Below are 23234 nucleotides of genomic sequence, written 5' to 3'. Positions count from 1 at the left end.
TAACTAAAATTAATTATTAGAATATAATATATATTAAAATATAATATATATTAAAATAAATTAAATTATACATATATTTATATACAATTATATAATAACTAATTTGAATGGTTGATTTGGACGCTCAAGTAGCATGTTTAGAAACTAAATTTAAAAAGACACTTACCCACCTATCATTGTTGCTCACTCTCAAAATCCTTCTTTTCTCCAAATAATTAACTGTTATAAAGGAGTGGATCATTTTCAGTAAAAAAAATTGGATAGTATTTAGTAGAAAATTTTATCCTTTATTATTTTTTTTTTATTTATTTTTAGTCCCATTTGTAGAATTAAAGGTGAAAAATTACATTTTATTCTCTCCAACAAGACAAAAAAAAAAATGAAAATGATCCATTTTCACTGTTATAATCCTTCTCCCCACCACTGCACTCCACTTTCACATAAACAAATAATACCTACAAAAACAACACCCCCTCTAAAAATAATTCCATTTTTTTTTCCTCTCTACACTCTGCACTGCAGAAACATCATGGCCTAGCTGTTTCTTGGATCCGGAGATTCTGGGAGGCATTTTTTAATTTTAATTTGTATAATAGCCCACAAAACATGATTCGGTTCGTCTCCGTTGTTCCTCCCTAGGCTCCTCAAACCTTTCTCCCTTTGTTCCTTCATTGGAGTTTGTAGCAGCATTAGCAAGTAATGCCTGTAAATCCATGGACCCTCTTCTTCTTCTCCTTCTTATGCATTTCCCTTTTCCTTCCATACCAATACTCCTTCGCCGTCAACCCACAAGGGGAAGCTCTTCTTTCTTGGAAGAGAACCTTAAACGGTTCCTTAGAGGTTCTCAGCAGTTGGGACCGAATTGAACACACTCCATGCACCTGGTTCGGTGTAAGCTGCAACATCAACAACCAAGTAGTTCAATTGGATCTCAGGTATGTGGATTTGTTTGGAAAACTCCCTACGAATTTCACTGCATTGACTTCATTGAACAAACTCATCTTAACCGGAACCAACCTCACGGGCTCTATTCCCAAGGATATTGCCAACCTTCTAGAACTCACCTACTTGGACCTCAGTGACAATGCATTAAGCGGTGAAATCCCAACAGAACTCTGTTACTTGCCGAAACTCCAAGAGCTTCATCTGAACTCCAATGACCTTGTTGGCTCCATTCCGGTGGCGATTGGGAACCTCACCAATCTCCAGAAGCTAACCATTTATGATAACCAACTCAACGGTGAGATTCCGGCCACCATCGGGAACTTGAAGAGCTTGCAAGTTATCAGAGCCGGTGGGAACAAGAATCTACAAGGTGCTTTACCCGAAGAAATTGGAAACTGTTCCAACTTAGTGAAGCTGGGTTTGGCTGAAACTAGCATCTCTGGTTCTCTTCCTAAAACATTGGGACTACTCAAGAGCCTTGAAACCATTGCCATCTACACTACGCTTCTCTCAGGCGAAATTCCACAAGAACTCGGCGACTGTACTCTCCTCAAGAATGTCTATCTCTATGAAAACTCGCTCACCGGATCCATTCCTAAGGAACTGGGGAAACTCAGCAGCCTTGAGATTCTTCTGCTATGGCAGAACAATCTGGTCGGCACCATTCCCCCGGAGATTGGTAACTGCCTCCAGTTAGCGGTTATCGACGTGTCAATGAACTCGATTACTGGAAGCATACCGGAGAGTTTTGGCAGATTAACGAAGCTAGAGGAGCTTCAGCTGAGCGTAAACCAGATTTCAGGGGAGATTCCTGCAGAGCTTGGTAACTGCCAGCAACTAACTCACGTGGAGATAGATAACAACCTCATAACGGGAACGATACCTTCAGAGTTGGGGAACCTCAAGAACTTGACGCTTCTCTTCCTTTGGCATAACAAACTCGAAGGGAACATACCATCCTCGCTCTCTAACTGCCACAACCTTGAGGCCGTTGATCTCTCGCAAAACATGCTGACGGGTCAGATACCTAAGGGGATATTCCAGCTCAGCAATCTGAACAAACTTCTGTTACTCTCTAACAACCTATCCGGAATCATTCCTTCAGAGATTGGTAACTGCTCCTCCCTCATACGCTTCAGAGCCAGTAACAACAAGATCACAGGTACCATTCCGCCTCAGATCGGCAACTTGAAGAATCTCAACTTCTTGGACCTTGCCAATAACCGTATTTCGGGTGTTATTCCGGACGAAATCTCCGGCAGCCGCAATCTTACTTTCTTGGACTTGCATTCTAATTTGATCGCCGGAAGCTTGCCGGAGAGTCTGAGCGAGCTTGTTTCGCTTCAGTTTCTAGATGTTTCTGAGAACGTCATCGGAGGGACGTTGAGTCCTGCGCTTGGTTCACTCGGTGCGTTGACGAAGCTGGTTTTAGGGAGGAATCGGATCTCCGGTTCGATTCCGAATCAACTTGGTTCTTGCTCAAAGCTTCAGTTGCTCGACCTTGGCAGCAACCAACTCTCCGGAAAAATCCCTGGAAGTCTTGGAAATATTCCATCTCTGGAAATAGCCATGAATCTAAGCCTCAACCAACTCTCCGGCGAGATTCCAAGGGAGTTCTCGAACTTGGAGAAGCTTGGTGTCTTGGACATTTCTCACAATGCCATCACTGGAAATCTCCAATATCTCGCTGGTTTGCAAAATCTCGTGGTGCTTAACGTCTCGCACAACAGATTCTCAGGTCACGTCCCAGACACTCCATTCTTCACGAAACTTCCGCTTAGCGTGCTCGAAGGGAACCCCGTGCTGTGCTTCGCCGGTAACCAGTGCTCCGGTAACGGCAACGATGCCGGGAAGTCGTCGCGTCGAGCAAGGGAGGCACGCGTGGCAATGGTGGTCCTATTATGCACGGCATGCGCTCTGCTCATGGCGGCGCTATACGTCGTAGTCTCTGCCAAACGAAGAGGGGACCGCGAAAACGACGCCGAAATGGACGGAAAGGATAGCGACGGCACGGACATGGCCCCACCCTGGGAAGTAACACTTTACCAGAAGCTCGACCTGTCGATTTCTGACGTGGCAAAATGCCTGTCCACCAGCAACGTCATCGGGCACGGTCGATCCGGTGTCGTTTACAAGGTGAACATGCCTGGAACGGGGCTGACCATCGCCGTGAAGAAGTTCAAGACGTCGGATAAATTATCGGCGTCGGCGTTCTCGTCGGAGATTGCGACTCTGGCAAGGATACGCCACCGTAACATTGTGCGATTACTTGGTTGGGGCGCAAACCGTAAAACAAAGTTACTGTTTTACGATTATTTACCTAACGGTAACCTGGACACGCTGTTGCATGAGGGATGCACAGGATTAATAGAGTGGGAGACGCGGCTCAAGATAGCACTGGGCGTCGCTGAGGGCGTAGCTTACTTGCACCACGATTGCGTCCCTGCTATCTTGCACCGCGACGTTAAAGCCCTCAACATCCTGTTAGGTGACAGGTACGAACCGTGTTTGGCTGATTTCGGATTCGCACGCTTCTTGGAAGAAGATCACCCTTCGTTTTCCGTTAATCCACAGTTCGCAGGTTCTTACGGGTACATTGCTCCTGGTGAGTCAGGTTTCTAATTAATGATTTATTTTTTTTAATCATCAGTTATAATTACATGAAAGGAAAAGTGTAGGCGGAGCAATTTTATTAAATTCTAGCTAACAGTGAGACATTGAATGAAATCTTACACTAATCTTATCCTATTAAAAATTTCATTAATGACTATTTGATGAAAATAAATCTTAAAAATTGTTGGCCTAACATTCTTTTTACATAAAATGTTACATTAAATCAGTCTGTTCTTATTACGATGACTAATGGTGTTTTTAATAAGAATATCTGGGTAGGAATGACCAAATTAGGATGACGTGTAAGTGGGAGTGGGTAAGGGTTCATTCATATGAATTGACGGAGCATGTGGGTGAGTGGATTGGAAATGGGGACCGTACTCTCCATCTTTATTGAAGCCTTTTTTTTTCCGCCCATTATGGTTGTTGCCTTTTGAATTTGGATTCATTATGTGTACATCCCATGTACTTGACAGACACAAATTACCTGCATGCATAGTAATAATTACACGTAATCTTGGATCTTTGGGACAAGCACAAGACATAATATCCCCCCAACGCTCACTACTAGTCACAAAATTCCAATCATCATGTTCAATTGTCACGCACAAATGTCCATCCTAACTCATGGTCATGGTTATTTTATTTAATCCTTGTGTTTTGGGTTGAACTTGCAGAGTATGGTTGCATGCTAAAGATAACAGAGAAGAGCGATGTTTACAGCTTTGGGGTGGTCCTGCTAGAGATTCTAACAGGGAAAAGGCCAGTAGATCCATCATTCCGAGAAGGGGAACACGTAATCCAGTGGGTGAGGGAGCACCTTAAGAGCAAGAAAGACCCAATAGAGGTTCTTGATCCCAAGCTACAAGGGCACTCAGACACACAGATTCAGGAGATGCTGCAGGCGCTTGGGATATCTCTACTGTGCACCAGCAACCGGGGGGAGGATCGACCGACAATGAAGGACGTGGCAGCATTATTGAGAGAAATCAGACACGAAGAGGGCCCACCGGCAGGGTGTGATGAGGCCCACAAGCCCATCAAAAGAAACACGGAGGCCTCGTCGTATTCTTCGTCGTCCTTGTCCTCCACTGTGACCCCGGCTCAGTTATTGCTCCTTCAATCAGGCTCTCATTCCTCGTCCTCCCTTGCATATTCCTCTTCCTCCGTAGCCGCAGGGTACCACTACCCACCAAGGAATCATCAATCATGAATTTTGGACATTCAGAAACCCTTCTGTCTCTTCATTATTGAGCCACAAATTCTTCGATGTGTCTTTTTTTATCGTTTACTTCTGTATGGCATTTGAGGATGATTTAAATAATATTTTGATTTATGATTAGTTTATTTATAGTGGTAGTAGTACCAGAAATGAATTAACTGTAAAGGTACCAATTATGGGTACTCCCGTGTCTGCTTGGTGACATCATAAAGCTAAGCATAATGAGATGAGTGTACAGCAGCTTAATGAATTGACTTGATTCCATTTCTTTTTTCTCTACAGAACAAATTAGAGAATGCACCTTCTTATTTCTTTTTCTTGTAATTTTAAAAGTAAAGTATGATTTTTAATTTTTTAAGATTTTTTAATGTTTTTTTTATCTTACAATTAATAGTAAAAGATTATATTTTATTTTTTTAAATAAAAAAATTAAGAAAACTAATTTTTAAAAAATGGTATTATTGTAGTAGTTTTTTCCGATTATCTATTCCATTTTTTCTCCATTATAGATTTATTTAATAATTAAGCGTAGTTACGATAATTTAATGAAATTGTGAATTATAATTTCATAATTAAAAGATTTGTAATTGAGCATTTATATTAAACAAAAAAAATCGATTTATTATTTTTATTTTTATATTAAAATAAAATTTATAAATATAATTATTTTTAAGTTTATTATTAATATGACAATAAATAAATAATTATATAAACAGATATTATAAAATATTTTAAAAATTTTAGAATTAAAATTATAAAATAATTAATTATATAAAAAATTTAATTTTATTATAATTAATTTTAATATTAAAATTGTAAAATGAGAGTTAATCCTACAAATTTAATATAAAAATATAAAACTTAAACCAATTTAACTACGTTTATTTTTTATATTAATATTATTAATTCTTTTATAAAATCTTTAGATGCCATAACTCCATTCCTAGCAAGAAAACAGATGCGTATCGTTAGCCTTTTTTTAAAGTAGGCTTTCGTTTGGAAAGTCATGAGAGAGGCGGGCTAAGTAAAAGAAAAGAACTTTAGATATTTTTCTGCAACTTAAGACTTAGCAAAATTAGCGTCTTATTTTTTTATTTGACATACACGAATAGTTGAGAGTTGAGGGGGATTCTCTGAAGAAAAAATGGATTATGGGAGTGTGTGACTTGAACTATTGATTGGATCGCGCAGATGGATGACTTTTTCATATCTGTCACATTTTAATTTCATAATGAGAATGTATATAACCTTATTTCGGTCTGGTCCGATATAAAATGAACTTAGAATCATAGAATCAGCTTTTTCTTTTCCGTGTTAGGAGGCGCTATCTAAGTACAAATAAGTCTATTGTCTAAGGAAAGATGAAGGAAGCATGAAAATAGCATATAAGGCCTTAGAACTTTTAGGACAATCAATGATCTTGAATAGCATCGAAATGCAGCAGGGGTGAATGTACTAGAATTCAAAGAGGAGTTTTCCGTCTATCACACACTTTCTATCTATCTCTCGCTTGCTCGGCAAGCAAATAAATAAGTAATCATGGTTGACTAAAGGAATAAGATGATCTTTCTTTCCCATGCTCTAACTAATTGAATAGGCTCTTTTCAATTCTTTCTTCTCTTATGATATTTCGGTCACAAGATTAAATTAAGGATAAGGGACATTCCCTTAGCAGAACTACTTGATTTCAATTCACATAGAGACTTTTACTATCTGGAAATATCTCTCTATGTTAGTTAGCAGTCGTACAATTAGGACCTCGATATGGTTCTATTCCGTTCATCGTATCGGAGGTTATGTTCCTTTTTGCTTTTTATTTTCCCGGTCTCCTTTCGAAGGAAAGGCCTTCGCATTCCTAATCCAGTAGGGGGCCGAACGACTTAGTTTGCCCCAGCTTGGCTGAAGTTTTTGAAACAGACGGCAATATTTTGCTGACGCCTTGAATCAAGCTTGGCTAAAATAAATTATTATATTGATAGACAAGTAATTGATCCAATTCCAAATGGAGTTGGTATATTAAATTTTTTTTATGGGAGAGGCTATAAAATATATTAGGGGTGGTTCAATCAGATCTACCTCGCCCTATCAAAAGGGAAGAGTGAGAAAGAGGAAACCACACGATTAAATAGCCAAAGGGAATACGCCGCGCCATTCTATATTCTCTATAGAGCTATGCTCTGATGCTTTTAGCTACTGGACTTTCACCATCTAGGGTGCAACACTAGATGGCGAAAGTCCAGTAGCCGAAAGCATCACTAGCTTATGCTCTGACCCGAGTAGCATGGGGTGAGTTTAGCTAATGAATAGGTTTTTTTAGTTGCGGTATAAATAGGGGGCTTTAGGTCCCATTGCCTCTGCTACAACAATCGAACGAGAACTTGAGAGATGAATGGATTCTCAGACCATCAGATAGTTGACTATAAGCGTCTCGGGAAATGGATCTAAATATAAAGAAAGGCTTTTTTTTCAAGTCTAATATTACTCAGTTCAGTTGTTCCTAGACCAGAACGAATAGTCGGGTTTCATAATTATTGGAATTGGTTCTATAAGTGATACGGGGCTCAACGGGGCCATTTTACAAATTATCTCTCATGGATTTATCCCCTCAACTCAGGAACTGACGGTTGGCTTGAAGAAAGACCTTTCTCTTATGATTTTTCTTGTTTGTCATTCGAAAGAGAAGGAAGGACGAAAAGGTAGTTTCATAGGATAGAATGAAAAAAAAAATTAAAAGACATTTTTTTGCTTTGATAAAAAAAAGAAAATTTACTCTTTCTAATCTAATGGCATAAGTATTAAAGGCACTAAGCAATTTAACATACACATGCATTCATTCTTATCCTATGGTCATCTAGCCTAAATTTTCACAAGACATTATATATTAAATATGAGGAGAAACCTAAACCATACCTTGGTCGATTTCTCCCTGATAAACCCTAATCTGACGGTTTATCTTGTATTGAATTTAGAGTATTTTGATAACCTTTTGTCACATTTAGCCTATGAATTAGCATGGTTTTGTTATCTCTCCCATATTTATGCTTAAGTGTAAAAACATGCTTTTTAAGCCTTAGTTTGATGAATTCTAATTTCTCCTTGATTCCATAAGATGCCTTGATGTGTTTGCTAGTAATTCCAGGATTGAAATAGGCTAGGCATGGATCAAAGGAATCAAGGAAGGAAGCATACAAGTGGAGAGAAGCATAAAAAGTCAAAGAAGCAAAGTTAGCCATGCACGCGCACGCGCACAAGGCGCCCGCGCGCACATTACAGAATCAACCAGGGACACGCACGCGTACCGTGCGCGCACGCGTCGATGACCGCACATGACTTCATTAAAGCAACACGTGCCTGGCGATTTGAGAGGGTTTCTGAACCCATTTTGGCACCAAATGCTGATAGAAAGGAATAAAAGGATAAAGGATTGAGGGGAAGGCAATGAATCTAGCATATAGCCTAATTAGGATTAGTTTAGAGATAGTTTTAGAGAGAGAGAAGCTCTCACTTCTCTCTAGAATTAGGATTAGGTTTAGATTAATTTCTCTTCTTAGATCTAGGTTTAATTCATGCTTTGATTCACTTTTCATTTACCAATTCTTAATCTTCTCCTCCTCCTCTTTCTAGTTATGTGCTTTAATAATTGTAATTCTTCATTTTGTTTTGGATAGATTGTTGTTCCTTTGTCTTCTTTCAATAATGCAATTTAAGGTAATTCATGATAATTGTGATTTTCTTGATTGTTGTTGTTAATTCTTTGCAATAATTGTTGTTAGATTTTATTCTTGTTCTCAATTTACTATACTTTCCTTTTGTGCCTTCCAAGTGTTTGATGAAATGCTTGGTTGGATTTTAGGGTAGGTTTTGTTCCTCTTGACCTAGGTAGAGTAATTAGTGACTCTTGAGTTATATAATTTCTTTGTTGATTGATAATTAGAAGTTGCTAATTGATTTGAATGCCTCTAAAGCTAGCCTTTCCTTTAGGAGTTGATTAGGACTTGAGGAATCAAATTGATTCATCCACTTGACTTTCCTCCATGGTTAGAGGTTAACTAAGTGGGAGCAATGGACAATTTGTCATCACAATTGAGGAGGATAACTAGGATAGGACTTCTAGTTCTCATATCTTGCCAAGAGCCCTTTATAGTTGTTAGTTTGTTTTCTTTGCCATTTAAATTTCTTGTCTAAAATCTTAAAAACCCCAAATATAACTCACAACCAATAACAAGACACTCTATTGTAATTCCTAGGGAGAACGACCCGAGGTTTCAATACTTCGGTTTATAAATTTAGGGGTTTGTTTTAGTGACAAACAACTTTTTGTATGAAAGGATTATTGTTTGGTTTAGAAACTATATTTTACAACGAGATTTCATTAGTGAAATTCTAAACCGTCAAAAATCCAATCATCACTCCCCTAAGCCAAAAACACCCAAATTGGCAAGGTCATAAGCCTTTGACACCGAAACCTCAACACCCAAGGCCCTAAACAAGCATCCAATCTCTTCAATTGAGTTCCAATCTCACATATACACTACCTAACACATATTATTTATCACATTCACATGCACCAACTTAATGCTCATTCATAATTAACCAAGGGATTCACTAGGGTTTGAGGATCCTTATCTTACCCATTAATAATTGGAGTATAATCCAACAATTATCCAATGTTTGATTGCACCTAAACCACCAAAATCGTCAAAATCACTCAAAACTCAAACAAATTTTGTGGAGAAAGGGGGCATAACCATTTTTTTCAGATATAATTTAAGAGAACTCCGAGACGAATGCGTAGCCGCAAACGGCTCGTCAATCGGAGCTCCAGATTGAAAGATATAAGCAATTGAAGATGGAGGTGATTAGGTTTTCCTTCTCCTCTTCTCACTGTAACCCTCCCCCCTATTTTGCCAAGTTCTAGCATGTTTCCCTTTGAGGGAAGGAACAAGAGCTGAAGCTCTCTTCATTTAATTGGAATTGGGGTGGGCCATGGGCCCAATATAGACCTAGTCCAATCGGTTCAGTCTGTTTGGCTCAATTTTGGACCAAATTCTTAAAAATTAGTGTCAAAATTCTTGTTTTAATTAGCTCTATTTTATTAAAATATAAAATTAATATTTCTAATTTCTTTTATTAAAAATTAATTTATTGATTAATTATTCACTAATTTTATGGGATTTACAAACTCGTTGTCCTACACAATTCAAAACTCTTTCTCCTCATCTTCTACTTCTTATTATTATTATTCTTTTTCATCTTTATTTCTTCTTCATCTTCACCTTCTTATTTCATTTTTTCAAAATTCTTTTTGATTTACTTTTTTGAGAGGAATAAAACCAAAAAAAAAGAAAAGAAAATATCAAACAAAAAAGAAGAAAAAACATATTAATAATGTCTGATCCAAAATTAAATTTGGATGTATCTTTGTTCATGATTCAGTCTTGTTTATGTGTCGCAATCATTATGGTAAATTTCGGTTCATTTTTCAATTAATTATGTCACAATTGTTATGTAATTTCGGTTTATTTCTGAGTTAATTGTGTCGCAATCATTATATAATTTCGGTTCATTTCTGAGTGAATTAAGGTGTATTTGGACTCGTTATCCTGTACAATTCAAAACTCTTTCACCTCACCTTTTACTGTAATAAAGCAATAACAACAGCAACAAAAGAATGACGATAAAGAGAAAATATGTGAGGAAGAAGAAGGAGGAGGAGGAGGAGGAGAATGAGAAACGCAAAGGAAAAAAAAGATGACAGCGAACGTAAATGACTTAGTTTGAAGAATGATGTGGCACGTATAATAACGCTCTTTTAAATAAGAATAATTTTTATTGGTATTAGATGTACATAGTTAGGGGATAAGCTTGCAATAGCAATTTCTTATGAGATCAAACAGTTTCTTCATAGCCTTGGGCCTCCTCTAATGTCAGAATCAGAGCCTGGATGGATCTGGTGGCCCGCATTGCTAAAAGCCTATAGTTCTCGAGAAGGTTATCGTTGGGTCCTGACGAGGAAAGTGAATTCGATTGAAAATAGAAACTATGGGTGGATTTAGCGCTCTAATTTGCCAGAAAAGATAAAGATGATGATGTGGCTGAGTTTACAAAATGCGCTTCCAACAAATGCCTTCCGGTTCAAGCATCATTTAACTAATTCAGGCAGATGTTCGAGATGTAATGCAGATCTGGAAACAATGAAGCATTGTCTTAGGACTGTGCGAAATCAAAATGCATTTGGAAAATGTTGGATCCTTTGTTTATTAATTCATTTGAAGGTACTCCTTTGGAATTTCGGATTCGAAAGGTCATGCCAGGCAATGAGGCAATTGTAGGGGTAGGTCTTTGGTGAGTGTGGAGGCATCGTTGTAATGATATTTTCAACAATGAAGATCAATGGTCAGACTACAAGGTTGTTGCTATGGCTCGGATTACTGTTAATGATTTAAGAAAGTCTGCCAGTAGCAATTGTATAACTTTCAAGGATCGAAGGAGGTGGGAACCTCCAACAGGTGACACTTTTAACTTTAATTGTGATGCGAGTTTGTTTTCTGATTGGAACCTAGTAGATCTTAGGACTGAGAATAACAATGGAGTAATCATAAATTTACTTTTATACTTTAACCTAGTAACAAAACTCTTATTCCGCATCTTCCTACCCCTAATTCACGCAGCAGCACCTCCCTGCCTCTCCCTCATTTTCTTTTTTCTGAATTTACATTCTATCTTTCATGCATTGACCACTGAGAGAGTGAGTATCCTTCATTCGAGCACTCCTCCTCCTCCATTCTTCTCACGCAGACACACAGGACGGTAGCAGCGGTGGTGGGTTCATCGCAGCTCTCATGGCGCCATTGCGAGTCCCAACCACAGCGCTCTTCTCCTCCTCCTCCTCCATCCTTCTCACGCAGAAGCAATATTCGATCTTCGTCACTCTCAACGCATTGTCATGAGTCCCAACCGCAGTGCTCTTCTTCGTCATAGCTGTAGCAGAAAACGACATTGTCTAGTTTGCGCCGTCACCATGAACCGAGCAGCCCTCGCTGTCGTAGAAGTTTGCGTCCTCGCGGAGCAATAGCAGAAGTTCAAATTCTCTTTTGCAACTCAACAATGTCTTCTTCGGAGGTCAGTATATTCACCAAGTTTTGGAGTAAAATTTGTTGTTGCTGCTGGTCTTGTTGTTGATGGTTCTAATTATCTATTTTGAGTAAAATTTGTTTTGCTGGTCCTAATTTGTTATTTGATAATAACTTGTTGCTGTGGTTCAATTTTTGGTTGCTGTTATGTTGAAAATTTTTTAGTATAACTTGTTGCTTCAGAATCAGCTTTTAGCACTAGTGGAAGAGTAGTGCTTAACAACTACACGATTTGGTGATTTCTAACAAATTTTCCTGTTATTTCTATTTCAATTTTGTTGTTGAAATTCATCACTGCACTTTGATTTTGTTGCTAGGTGGGGCAGACGACCAGCCACTCTTCGAGCACTTGGCTAGAGACTGAGCCAGTAAAAATTCTACTGGCACACTGGTGGATTTCTGTTGTATCTAAATTTAGAAAATCTCACATTGATTTGCTTGTAGGGGTTTCATTGAGCCACTCAATGGATTTACTGATGAGGGATGGTCAACGATTGGAAATGATGGTGTTGACGATGTTACAATTCCAGTGAATTCATCACCTGACAAGTTGATGGGTCTGATGCAGTTTTATGTGCCAAAGCTTCAATGTTGTTACAGGTCAGGATGCTTTGCAATTTCACTTGTGTTTCGCTAAATTTATAAACTAAAATATTTTATTACTGTGGAATACGTTACAGACAGTTATATATCAAGAATACTCTTTTTGTATGAGCAGTTTAGCATTTTTTTCAAGGTTGCAAGAACCGAACTGGTCAATGAACCGGTAGAGTGACTGGTTCACTGGTTTAGTGGTTCGACCGAAATTCAACTGGGGTTCAACCGGTTTAATTAAATATTAAATAAAATTATAAAAAATTAAATTTACAATTTCAAATATTAAAAAAAAAACATAATCAATCATCAAGAAAATTATTTCAGAAAATTTAATAAAACACCATCAACTATCATCCATCAAAATTTAACAAAACCATTCACCACAAGTTCCATACTAATTGGACTAGGACAAACCACATGTTATAGTCCATGCCAACATTGTTCCCAGCAAGTACTTCATGGCTACAAAGGGTCTTTATAGATGCTCCAATCTCAGTTGACAACAAAACCACCACAGCTATATTCCAATACAAAGGCATCTCAAACACTGATCCCTTCTCTTCCTCAACTTCAACTTCCTGCTACAAATGACACAGCTTTTCCACAGAATCTCAACAAGAAACTCAGAAGCCTAAACTCTGATCAATACCCTACTCTTGTTCCTTTCAAAGTTGATAGCAACCTCGTCTACACTAGTAAAACTCAGCAAACTCCACAAACTCCACAGTAAAACTTAAATCAGCAAACTCCCTAGTAAAATCAGCAAACCCCACAAAAAATTATGAACAAAATTAACTCAGCCAACCCCACAATACAACTAAACTAACAATCAATAACATCAAAAATAATTACTAAACCAGCAAACAATAACCTCAGCAACCAAATCATGAATAGAATAACAAATAAATTAATAACCTCAGCAAACAAGTACTAACCCAGCAAAAAAAAATCATGAACACTTGAACAGAAAATCAGAACAGAAAAAAATAACATCAACAAACAATAACCTCAGCAAAAAATAGATTAATAACCTCAGCAAAAAAAAATCATGAATGCTTGAACAGAAAATCAGAACAGAAAAAAAACATGGAATAGAGCAGGAAGCAGATGCCGAGGAGATGGCTGTGAAGTGCGAAACATGAAACAGAGTAGTACTTACCGGTGGCGAGCAATAGCGACGACAGAGGACGTGACACTGGCGAACACAGAAAAAGCGAGCTCCGCGATGACAACGACGCGGTGGTGCTGCGGTTGTCAAACCCGTCGCTGTGGTGGCTGCGGGATGCGGTGGCGGCGGGCTGCGGTGGCGTCACGATTGGTGGCTGCGCGATTCTCAGATAAGAGAGGAGAGATGAGTTTGTGAAGAAGATGGTTATGGCCTTACGGGGATTGATTTAGGTCTTTAGGGTTCATACTTGTCGTTTTTCACTTTTTCTTTTCTTTTTTTTTTAAGGATAAAACGGCACCGTTTGGAGGGTTTATTTTCGAACCGGAAACCCTCCAAAAAATCGGACAATTCTACCGTTTCACTAGTTAACCACCGATTCGACCGGTTCTGTAACTGATTTTTTGCCAGACGGTTTATAGGCTCATCCAGACCGGCTTGGTGATCGATTTTTGGTTAACCGGGTTGAACCGGTCGGTCCGGTTCGATTTTCAGAACTATGTTTTTTTTTAACCGAAAAAAACCACAGAATTCAAATTGTTACAATACAATGGCTATCAGTTGCTTTGTTGACTAAGTTGCTCCTTGGCAAAGGGACATACAAAGACTTAGTTGATCAGTTATCAAGCTTTCTATTTAGCTATTCCTTAACATGTGTCACCCTTCTTGTCATTACTAGTTAAAGATAATTATTATCACCTAATTTTGCTCTTCTCCTTAATTAAATGTACCAAGCCATTGTTAAGTTTTAATATTTCTCTGATGTTTCTCTTTTATGGTTGTCTTCCATTTATTCTCCAGCCATTCTTCTGAGGTTCCTACAGGAGCATGGGTCAGAATGGGCAGGCAATAACATGGATGCGTACTCAGCCGCTGCCATTAAAGTTGGTCCTTGTAGCTTATCAGATATCGTGTAGGAAATTATGGGGGCCAAGTTATTCTTCCTCTAGCCCACACTATTGAGCATGAGGATGTAATAAATTGGTGTAAAAATCTGTAATAACTAATAAGAATTATATGATTGTTCTATCCTAACTTTTTATTTTATTTTATTTTAATTAATGGTAGTTTCTGGAAGTGATTAAATTGGAAGGAATTGCTCGTTCTCCTGAAGAAGCAATGATGCCCAGAGAAGTCTTTCTCCTACAAGTGAGTTTCTTCAGTTTCTTTTCCCATGTTGCTTGTTTTAATGCTTCCACTTGTAACATATGGTACATACTTAATGTGCTTGATTTTTCAAGATGTGATTCTAAGATGTAGAAGCCAACATTTAGGTTCTTTATTATAACTTGAGGTCACATTTCCCTCGTCTATATGACACAATTTGGATTAATTAATGATTTTGTAGTCATTTTTGATTTTCCATAAAATATGGTGTGCTTCTAATGTTTAGGTCCAGTTTAGATAAATAATTTAAATATTTAAAACAACTTAAAGTATAAGAATTTTTATTAATAGTAATTTATAAATAATTATTTTGTGTTTGGATTTTTAGTTATAAAAATACTTATTTTAAAATTGTATGTTTGGATAAATAACGCAAAAAATTATAATTTTTTTACACAACAAAATAGATATTAAAATAACGATGATAACAAATACTTTTCAATATTGAATGTTGATTTTACATAGCCTAATCACTAAGATTACAATTGATTAGGCAATTGATTATTTATTTGTTCTCTTATTAGTTCCATTTTTCTAGCGCTTTCAGTCGGTTCTTTCCATGTAATATCGTTAGAAATTGGTTCTTCTACTCCATCTCACTCATAACGGTGTGCCAAAGAAAATATTGTGTAGTAGTTAGTGTTTACTGTTTTATTGGGTATGATATGGTAGGTGAAAATAAAAAACAAATGTGAAATATGTGTCAATGTATATTTTTTGCTATTTTATAATTTTTTACTCCTATTAGAACTCTCACCTCCTTTATTGGGTTCAAGAACTTATTATAAGTAACTATAAAAATAATAGGAAACTATATAAAAATAAAATCACATGTGAAAAACTAAAATTAAAACTGAGATTTCATACCACACATACAAATTTAATAATAAAAATAGAGTAGTAAAATGATAAAAAAATACCTGAAAGGAAGTAGGTAGTTTAGATGGAACATTGTCTAAAAATGGTGGTGAAAGACCAGTCTTTCTAGCCGATGAAACCATATGAAAATGATAAAATGACTTATGAAAAAAGAGAAGTCATATATTTTTAGTTCTTCAAAAAGCTGTGAATTAACTTTTTAGGAAGTTAAAAGCTTTTTTTAAAATGGTACCAAACACACGTACTTTGACTTTTCTTAATTCAAAAAATGAAAAAAATAAAAAAGTAGCTATTTCCCAAACAGACTCTTAGTCTTGGATTTGGATTATTTCCTGTAAAACTTGATTGAATATTGATGGTTTATTAGCGGCAAAGAGAAGGGGGGTTGAATCTTAACCCAATTTTCGCTTAGTAACTCTTGCTGTCCTTTAGAACACATGAGGAGATATTTCTTGTTTTTGTCTCGTGCCTAGTCAAGAGACTTTTTCGTTTTGTCTAGCCAGGAGATATTTTTCAGTTTTGTCTCCTATGCAGCAGAATCAAAAATGGAGTAGAAGAGAGAGAAAATTATATCAAGATATATCCTGGTTCAGCTGCTAAGTGTAATGCAGCCTACATCCAATCTCCATCACAACAATGATGGAATTTAACTATAATAATCCTTGATTACAAACACCAATTTTTTCTAGGAACTACCCTTCCTATCCGGGACAAGTCTAAAATCTAACCCCAATTCCGAACTTGACTTGGTCAACTACAAAGCTTTCAACTACTAAGTGCTAACCCAACTTACAAGGGAATTCCCACAGAATCATGATATACAACACAGATGTACAAATGACCTCTAAAGACATCTATGGCTTTTTCTTTTAATTTTGTACACTCTGTCTTTTTTCGCTCTATGACTTTTTCTTACAAATCTCACTGTTTGTCTTTTTCTATGAGACTCAAGACAGACAAAATTAAACAAAAAATTACAAAATGAAGAACATTGAAGGAGAAGAACTTCTGTTAGCTTAGGTAGCTATGGGAACACTGTGATTTTTCACTCTTTTTCTTGCTTCAAGCCCTGGCTGTTCTCCCTTATTTATAGAAGGGGAATCCTCCACGGTTGAAACTGTTGAACCAAGCTAAACTTCTTCTTCTTCATGCAAAAATCGGTTCAGCCACAGAGAGAGGAGAGATAACCAAATCTAAAACCTAACATGCAATTACCTCTGTGTCTTCCCTTTTCACCAAGCTTCATCAATTCGAGCCATCTATCTTGACTTGTACTCCAAGAAGGATTCCTAGCCCTTGATGAGTTCTTGATAATGACAGCTTCATCTGCTCTAACTTTTGCATCCTCCATCACGTAGCTACTGTAGCTACCTCTTGTGGTGGTTGATCAAAAGCAGAGACAAGCCATGCCTCCAAAGATCTTCTTCTTCTAACCGAGATCATCTTCTTCCTTTTTAGGGTATGGAGAGTTTAAGATTACTTCACCACATCTTGCCTTTTGTGGTAAAGATCTTAGCCACACCACACTTCAGATTTTCTTTTTCTTGATGCCATCATTACAATGGCCTTACCACTAGCTTCTTCTTCTTTCAGATGGTAGCTTAAAATTTCTTCCATAGTTGCTGTGAAGTGACCGAAAGCAAGAAGAGAGATGAGAGAGAAGAGAGAAGACTTTCAATGTGATTTGAATGAAGAAACAAAAGTGAATTAATTTTGCTTCTCTCTTGCTTAGTGGCGTAGATCAACATTCAATGCCATTAAATCAAAATCTCTTTCTCTTTTATGTTTCCAATGCTTGCATTAAAACCAAGTTAATAAAAATTTGAATTCCATAACCAATGTGAGTGGGTAACCGAACTTATCAAGCAATTTCCCCTTTTCTTTTAATTTCAATTCGGACCAAACTCTTGGTCTTTCACCCAAAAGTGATTTGGGCTAATAATCATTAAATCTGGCCCAACTAAAATAATAATTCAGACACAACTTTTAAAGCATTTTTGAAACCAAAGTTGAATTTTTTCAATCAGATTGAGCTTGCCATTTTTTCTTTTAGCCCAAGTGAAAATCTGTACAGCAAAATTATTTAATTAACACATGTGAACCAAAATTAAATTAATAATTTTTTAATTAATCATATTAATAATATTTAGTCATCACTAATTTAATTTAGAATTTTTCAAACTCATCACATATTCATTCAAAGAAAAGTAATATGTTGGCTTCGTATGTTAGCATTGGCTAGAATCAAATTTTCTTTTACTGAGTTGCTTAAAGGTTAACAGCATACACGTCTGATGACACATTGCCATGAATACTATGTGTTGTTGTAGATGAAGTCTATAGTCAAAGTATTAATCTATCTATGATCTATTATGAGTAAAATGTTTACGTTTTAGGCACCTCTCTTTCTTTGTTAATAGACACTTAGCAGAGTTCACTATTTTCATTGTCAATTCGGTTTGCCAATTTGTGGGATTTTTCATTGTGTGCTACCTGGTTGACTGGATTTTGATTTCATGTGGTGGTGAATGACTTGGAAGATGCACATGATGAGATTGACATTGCAATCTCCGTTGCTTTGAAGTAAAGCAAGTTGGTTTACATCAACATATGTTAAGTTATAGAAATTCTTTATGATTTAATTATAAAAATTCTTTTTAATTTGTTTTATTCTATTTTCATTGATCATCTTCTAATTTAGCTGCTTGTTCTATTACATTTTACTATAAGCTATTAGAAAAAAAATTGATGTTTGACTCTGTTATTGTCAAGGATTTTTATTATTATTTTTAGAGCGCATTAGAGTACATGTAAAAATATATACTAGAATTTTTTTTATTTGATAAGGATATAATCACGCTTTAAAAGCATGGCAATAAGTTCATATCTAGGCACATGATTTCAAAAGCTTAACTATATCTTTAATTATTGGCACTTTTTTCAAGCGCAACTGTATGTCCAGAGAACACAATTAGAAAACGTAACTATAGAATTATATATATAGCCACACTTTTAAAGCGTGACAGTAGCATGACCATAGCTTAATAAAAGTATGCTGATAGAGCAGTTGACACTGTTTTTTTTATTATTTTTGACACGTTTTAAAAGCGTGACAAAAGCTTTTTTTTTTCTTGTTTGTGAATAAGGAACTTGAACATGCAACGCTGATCATAATCCGTCCATACCAGAGTTATCAAAATTGAATTAGACCGATCGATTTAATTAAAAAACCAATAAACCAAATTACCAATTGGACTGGTTTAGTCTGAGGATCCTTTTTGCTTGAAAACCAACAAGAATCAATTAAACTCGAAAAATTCCATAAAAATCCATCTAAGTTCGGATAAAATTTCTAAAATTGATGAAGATGTAGTTTAAACTTAATTCCTCCTTATTAGTTGTTATTACATTCTTTTTTTTTGCCATTAATATATAGTAAAAATATACAATTTTGTTAGATATTATTTTTGTTTATACTCATTTATGTTTAAATTAATTATATTTTTTATTAGGCATAATTATTAATATAAATATAAATGTTATTAAATATATATAAATAAAAATATCAGATATTTTTATTAATTACAATAATATAATTATTTTTTATCATCATATAATATTTATTAATATTATTTTTTTCAATAAATACATATAGTATATAATAATAAAAAATATAAACAAATTAGTTACTTATTAAAATTAAAAATAGTTACTTTAATACAAAAATAAAATTAAAAAATTTTTATAATGAAAAATACTAAAATTTTATATAATTATATATTAGTAATTGGATTATAATTTGTTAATTATAATTTGTTGGGGCTTAATTTTTAAAATATTAGTGAATATATGTATTTCAAATTTTAATTTTAAATTTTTTTTACTATTTTATATTTTATATTTATGTGAAATCGAGTTAACCGGTTTAATTAATGACTTATCAATTAAACTAATAAACTAATAAACCGATTTGATCAATAGTTTGATTTTGATAACTATGATCCACACTACTACTTTCTCTTCTCTTTTAATTCATAGATATGGCTAGTAATGAGGATTTTTTTTATAAATTAAAAAATTATTATTTAAAAAAAATAAAATAATATTAAATTATCAGGATAGGAATTTTTTTAGACATTGCATGTAACTCACCTAACAAGTAGGCAACCTTTTTAGTTCTCGAAAATTGTGTTCTACAACCCAATTTGATACGAGAACCATCTAGATAAAGACGTTTAAAAATAATTTTTAAGATATTTTCTAATAATTAAAATTTAATACATATAATCAATTAAATCGTATTATTTTTGTCAAAATTAGATTAAATAAATTAATTTTGACTCAAAAATTGGTAAACCAAACATTAAATCGATCAAAATTAATATTTTTTATAAAAAATGACTACAATAACCCTATTATAAAAATAACTAAAATTCTCATATTATATATAATTTTAAAAATTCTAAATTTTAATCCTAAAACGACACAGAGAAAAGAGAAGGATTAAGATTTAGGATTCTTATAATAATAATAATAATAATAATAATATATTTATTTTTTATAACAAAAATATTGTAATTATTTTTTATAAAAAAATATTAATTTAGACCGATTCAAGATGCAATTTACTGATTCTTGGCCAAATCAATTTGTATGATCTAATTTTAATCATTATCTGTGTTGAATTTTAGTGACTAACAAACATCTTTAAAAAAAAGATGTTTTAAACATCTTTATTTAATTTGAGTGGCTCCCATTTGATATACTTTGATATAATTTTGGGTATATTTTATTCTTTTTAGTTATTTCAATTTTATTTAAATAATTTAAAATCTAAAAATTAAAAGGATTTTAAAAATTTTAAATAGATATATGATTTAATTTAATTTGATAAAAATAAATGTACTCGTATAATTTTTTTGTATAATTAATTATATTTATTCGATTTTAAAAAAAAATTAACGATTTAAAACCGTTAATTTTAAATTAAAAATAAGAGTACTAGTATTATTTTTATCAGATGAATATAATGATACGAACACTTTTATTTTTATCAAATTAAATTAAAAATTTAATAATTTTAAAATTTTAAATTATTCAAATAAAATTAAATTAATCAAAAAATAAAAATATACCAATATATTACAAACCGTATCAAATTGAATTACAAAACCACACCATCCGTGTAAGTATTAGACAAACTGCATGTTTGAGAAGCAGTAACTACGGGACCAACCAGCACAATTTACCTACTAATTGGGAAAACTAGTACAATTTGCCTAGGTTTTGAGCGAACTGCATGTAATATCTGAAAATTTACAAGTTGGGTTTTATTATATATCCAGGTGTACTTGGGATCTCTTCAAAAATTTATAATAAATACTTCACAGATGGCACATTTTTGTAAATAAATATTTAATTAATTTAAATAAAATATTAGAAAAAATTAGAGTCCAAGAAGAGAATCTTATTATGCAATTCCTTTTCATAATAAGAGAAATTTAGTTGATTATGACACAATAACACAAAAATAGAGTTAACGTATAATGTAACTCACATTTTTGCAATATCAAACACTAGGAACAAAGTTAACTTAAAAATAGCTAGAAACCACGAAATGATGAGTTGCAATAATTTAAAGGAAAATGAAGTTATTATTTCCCATAAGAGGTTGCATATATCCCTTGATTCTTCAAATGAAGGAAAAATAAATAAAATTGTTACTTGGAATGTGGAAGAGTAAAACTGGGAGATAGATGAGATGAGATGTGAGGGGTAAGGTTGCTGAGACGGAATAAAAGGTGAGCATAGGAATGAAGGAAGGTGGACAATCATTTAGGTACTATGTGAGAGCCCTTTATCTTTCCCTTCCTTTTATGATTGTTGATTAGAAACTACTATACAAGTGAGTTGGCTTGTCCTCATTCAACTAACTATATTGGCCCTCACCTCCATGTGAATCAGGGACTTAATATAGCATGCATTGAACTCACCACCATGGCCTATGCCCAACAAATCTATCGCAAATTTCAACTATCCATTCAGTTTCTATATATGTACTGTCCCATACACTACACCACCTTGCAATTGCTTTTCCCTTATTTAGTTACCACATTAGTTCAATCACCTCATCACATACATACACCCCAAGGTTTCTACTTTGTGTATTCAGATTCTCAAGTTAAATTGTAAATTTTTTATTATTAGTTTACTTTTAAGCTTGAAGGAGTTCGAAAATTCAAAATCTTGATGAGATATTAAAATTAGTAAATTTTTATGACAGCGTGATCTTTCAAATATATATTTTTTACATAATCTAAATCCGATTGATGTAAAATGATAATTCGCATTTAAAATTCAATAACATAAAATTATTTATTTTAAAAATTTAAATTGATAAGAGAAGACATATAAATAGTTATATTTTTAATATACTCTCCACACAAGAATTTATCTATTTTAGGTTTGCATGAATTTTAATTTACATATGTCTTTTTTTATTTGCTTTGTACTAATTTTTTTTGTCAGCAGATTAAATTTTAGATTTTTTAGTCATAAAATATACTGTGAAATCATTATTCTCTAAAATCTTAAACTAATAAGATTTACCAATATTTACCAACCAATTCGTCTTCTAATCGAATTTGTGAATTTTAATAGGTTGAGTTGAAGTTTCCCATTCAAGTTTACGCTGAGTTTTGATTGACCCGGATACACCAACTGCAAATTCATAGCTCAATCTGGCTTTCATAAAGGTGTCTTTTTCCAAATTTGTAACAAAATTATATGAATACGTTATTTATAGTTTCCAACTGTATCATATTTTAAGAAAGAAGTCCTTGATGGTTGTCACGTGATGCACATGTGAAAAAATATCAAGTACAGACCGTGGGAGATCCTGGCCCCCTCTTGCAAGATACGAGATCTATCCTCTCTTGCTTTTACAATGGAAAAAGAGAAGACAAGATTGTGTCTCCTTTCTACAAATGAAAGAGAAGGAAAATGAAAGAGTACCAACACAATAACAATTTTTGATCTTATTACTATTTGTTGTCGCTTGATTTTTCATGACATGAGTGAAAGAAATGTCAAATACTTAATCATAAAAAGAAATATAACTAGAAAATAAAAGGGACCCTGTTGTGCCAGCAACCAAAATTCATAAAATTGGTGCAACCATTTTTTGTATTTAAAGTTCATGGTCTTGCGCTGGACTCAGATATAACATATAAGTATAACGTATTCAATGCATATATAAAAGGAATATGTTCAAATGAAAATCAATGTTGCACATGCATATGTATGGTTCAGAGAGGATAAAAATAACGCAATCAGAGGAAAACACCTTTTGAAACAGCAAAGTATTTTGCAGGGTCCGGGTCATGTTATCTATTTATTTGGGTGATCGTAGTTATTATTTTGTCCTCTTCTTCTGATTTATTTGGAAAAAAAATTATAAAAAAAATTATATTAAATATATATAAAAAATTAATTAAAAATATAAAATCTAAAT

The 23234-nt window shown here is 34.4% G+C and overlaps 1 protein-coding gene across 1 annotated transcript; it reads left to right on the top strand.

Moving 5' to 3' along the window:
* Positions 1 to 246: 246 nt before the first annotated feature.
* LOC112710736 (uncharacterized) lies at positions 247 to 5068 on the top strand. The gene is made up of 2 exons (XM_025763131.3): positions 247 to 3550; positions 4236 to 5068. The coding sequence occupies exons 1-2, from the start codon at positions 700 to 702 to the stop codon at positions 4769 to 4771; spliced, it is 3387 nt and encodes a 1128-aa protein (XP_025618916.1). The 5' UTR covers positions 247 to 699; the 3' UTR covers positions 4772 to 5068.
* The last annotated feature ends 18166 nt before the right edge of the window (positions 5069 to 23234 follow it).

Source organism: Arachis hypogaea, chromosome 1 (genome assembly GCF_003086295.3).
Source record: "Arachis hypogaea cultivar Tifrunner chromosome 1, arahy.Tifrunner.gnm2.J5K5, whole genome shotgun sequence".
Taxonomy (NCBI): domain Eukaryota; kingdom Viridiplantae; phylum Streptophyta; class Magnoliopsida; order Fabales; family Fabaceae; genus Arachis; species Arachis hypogaea.
This window is presented reverse-complemented; position numbering and strand designations above follow the sequence as displayed.

Excerpts from the sequence above, each read along its gene's own strand:
- LOC112710736 (XM_025763131.3), top strand. The coding sequence starts at position 700 with ATGCCTGTAAATCCATGGACCCTCTTCTTCTTCTCCTTCTTATGCATT. Across the intron at positions 3,551-4,235 it reads TTACGGGTACATTGCTCCTG|AGTATGGTTGCATGCTAAAG; the intron begins GTGAGTCAGGTT and ends TTGAACTTGCAG.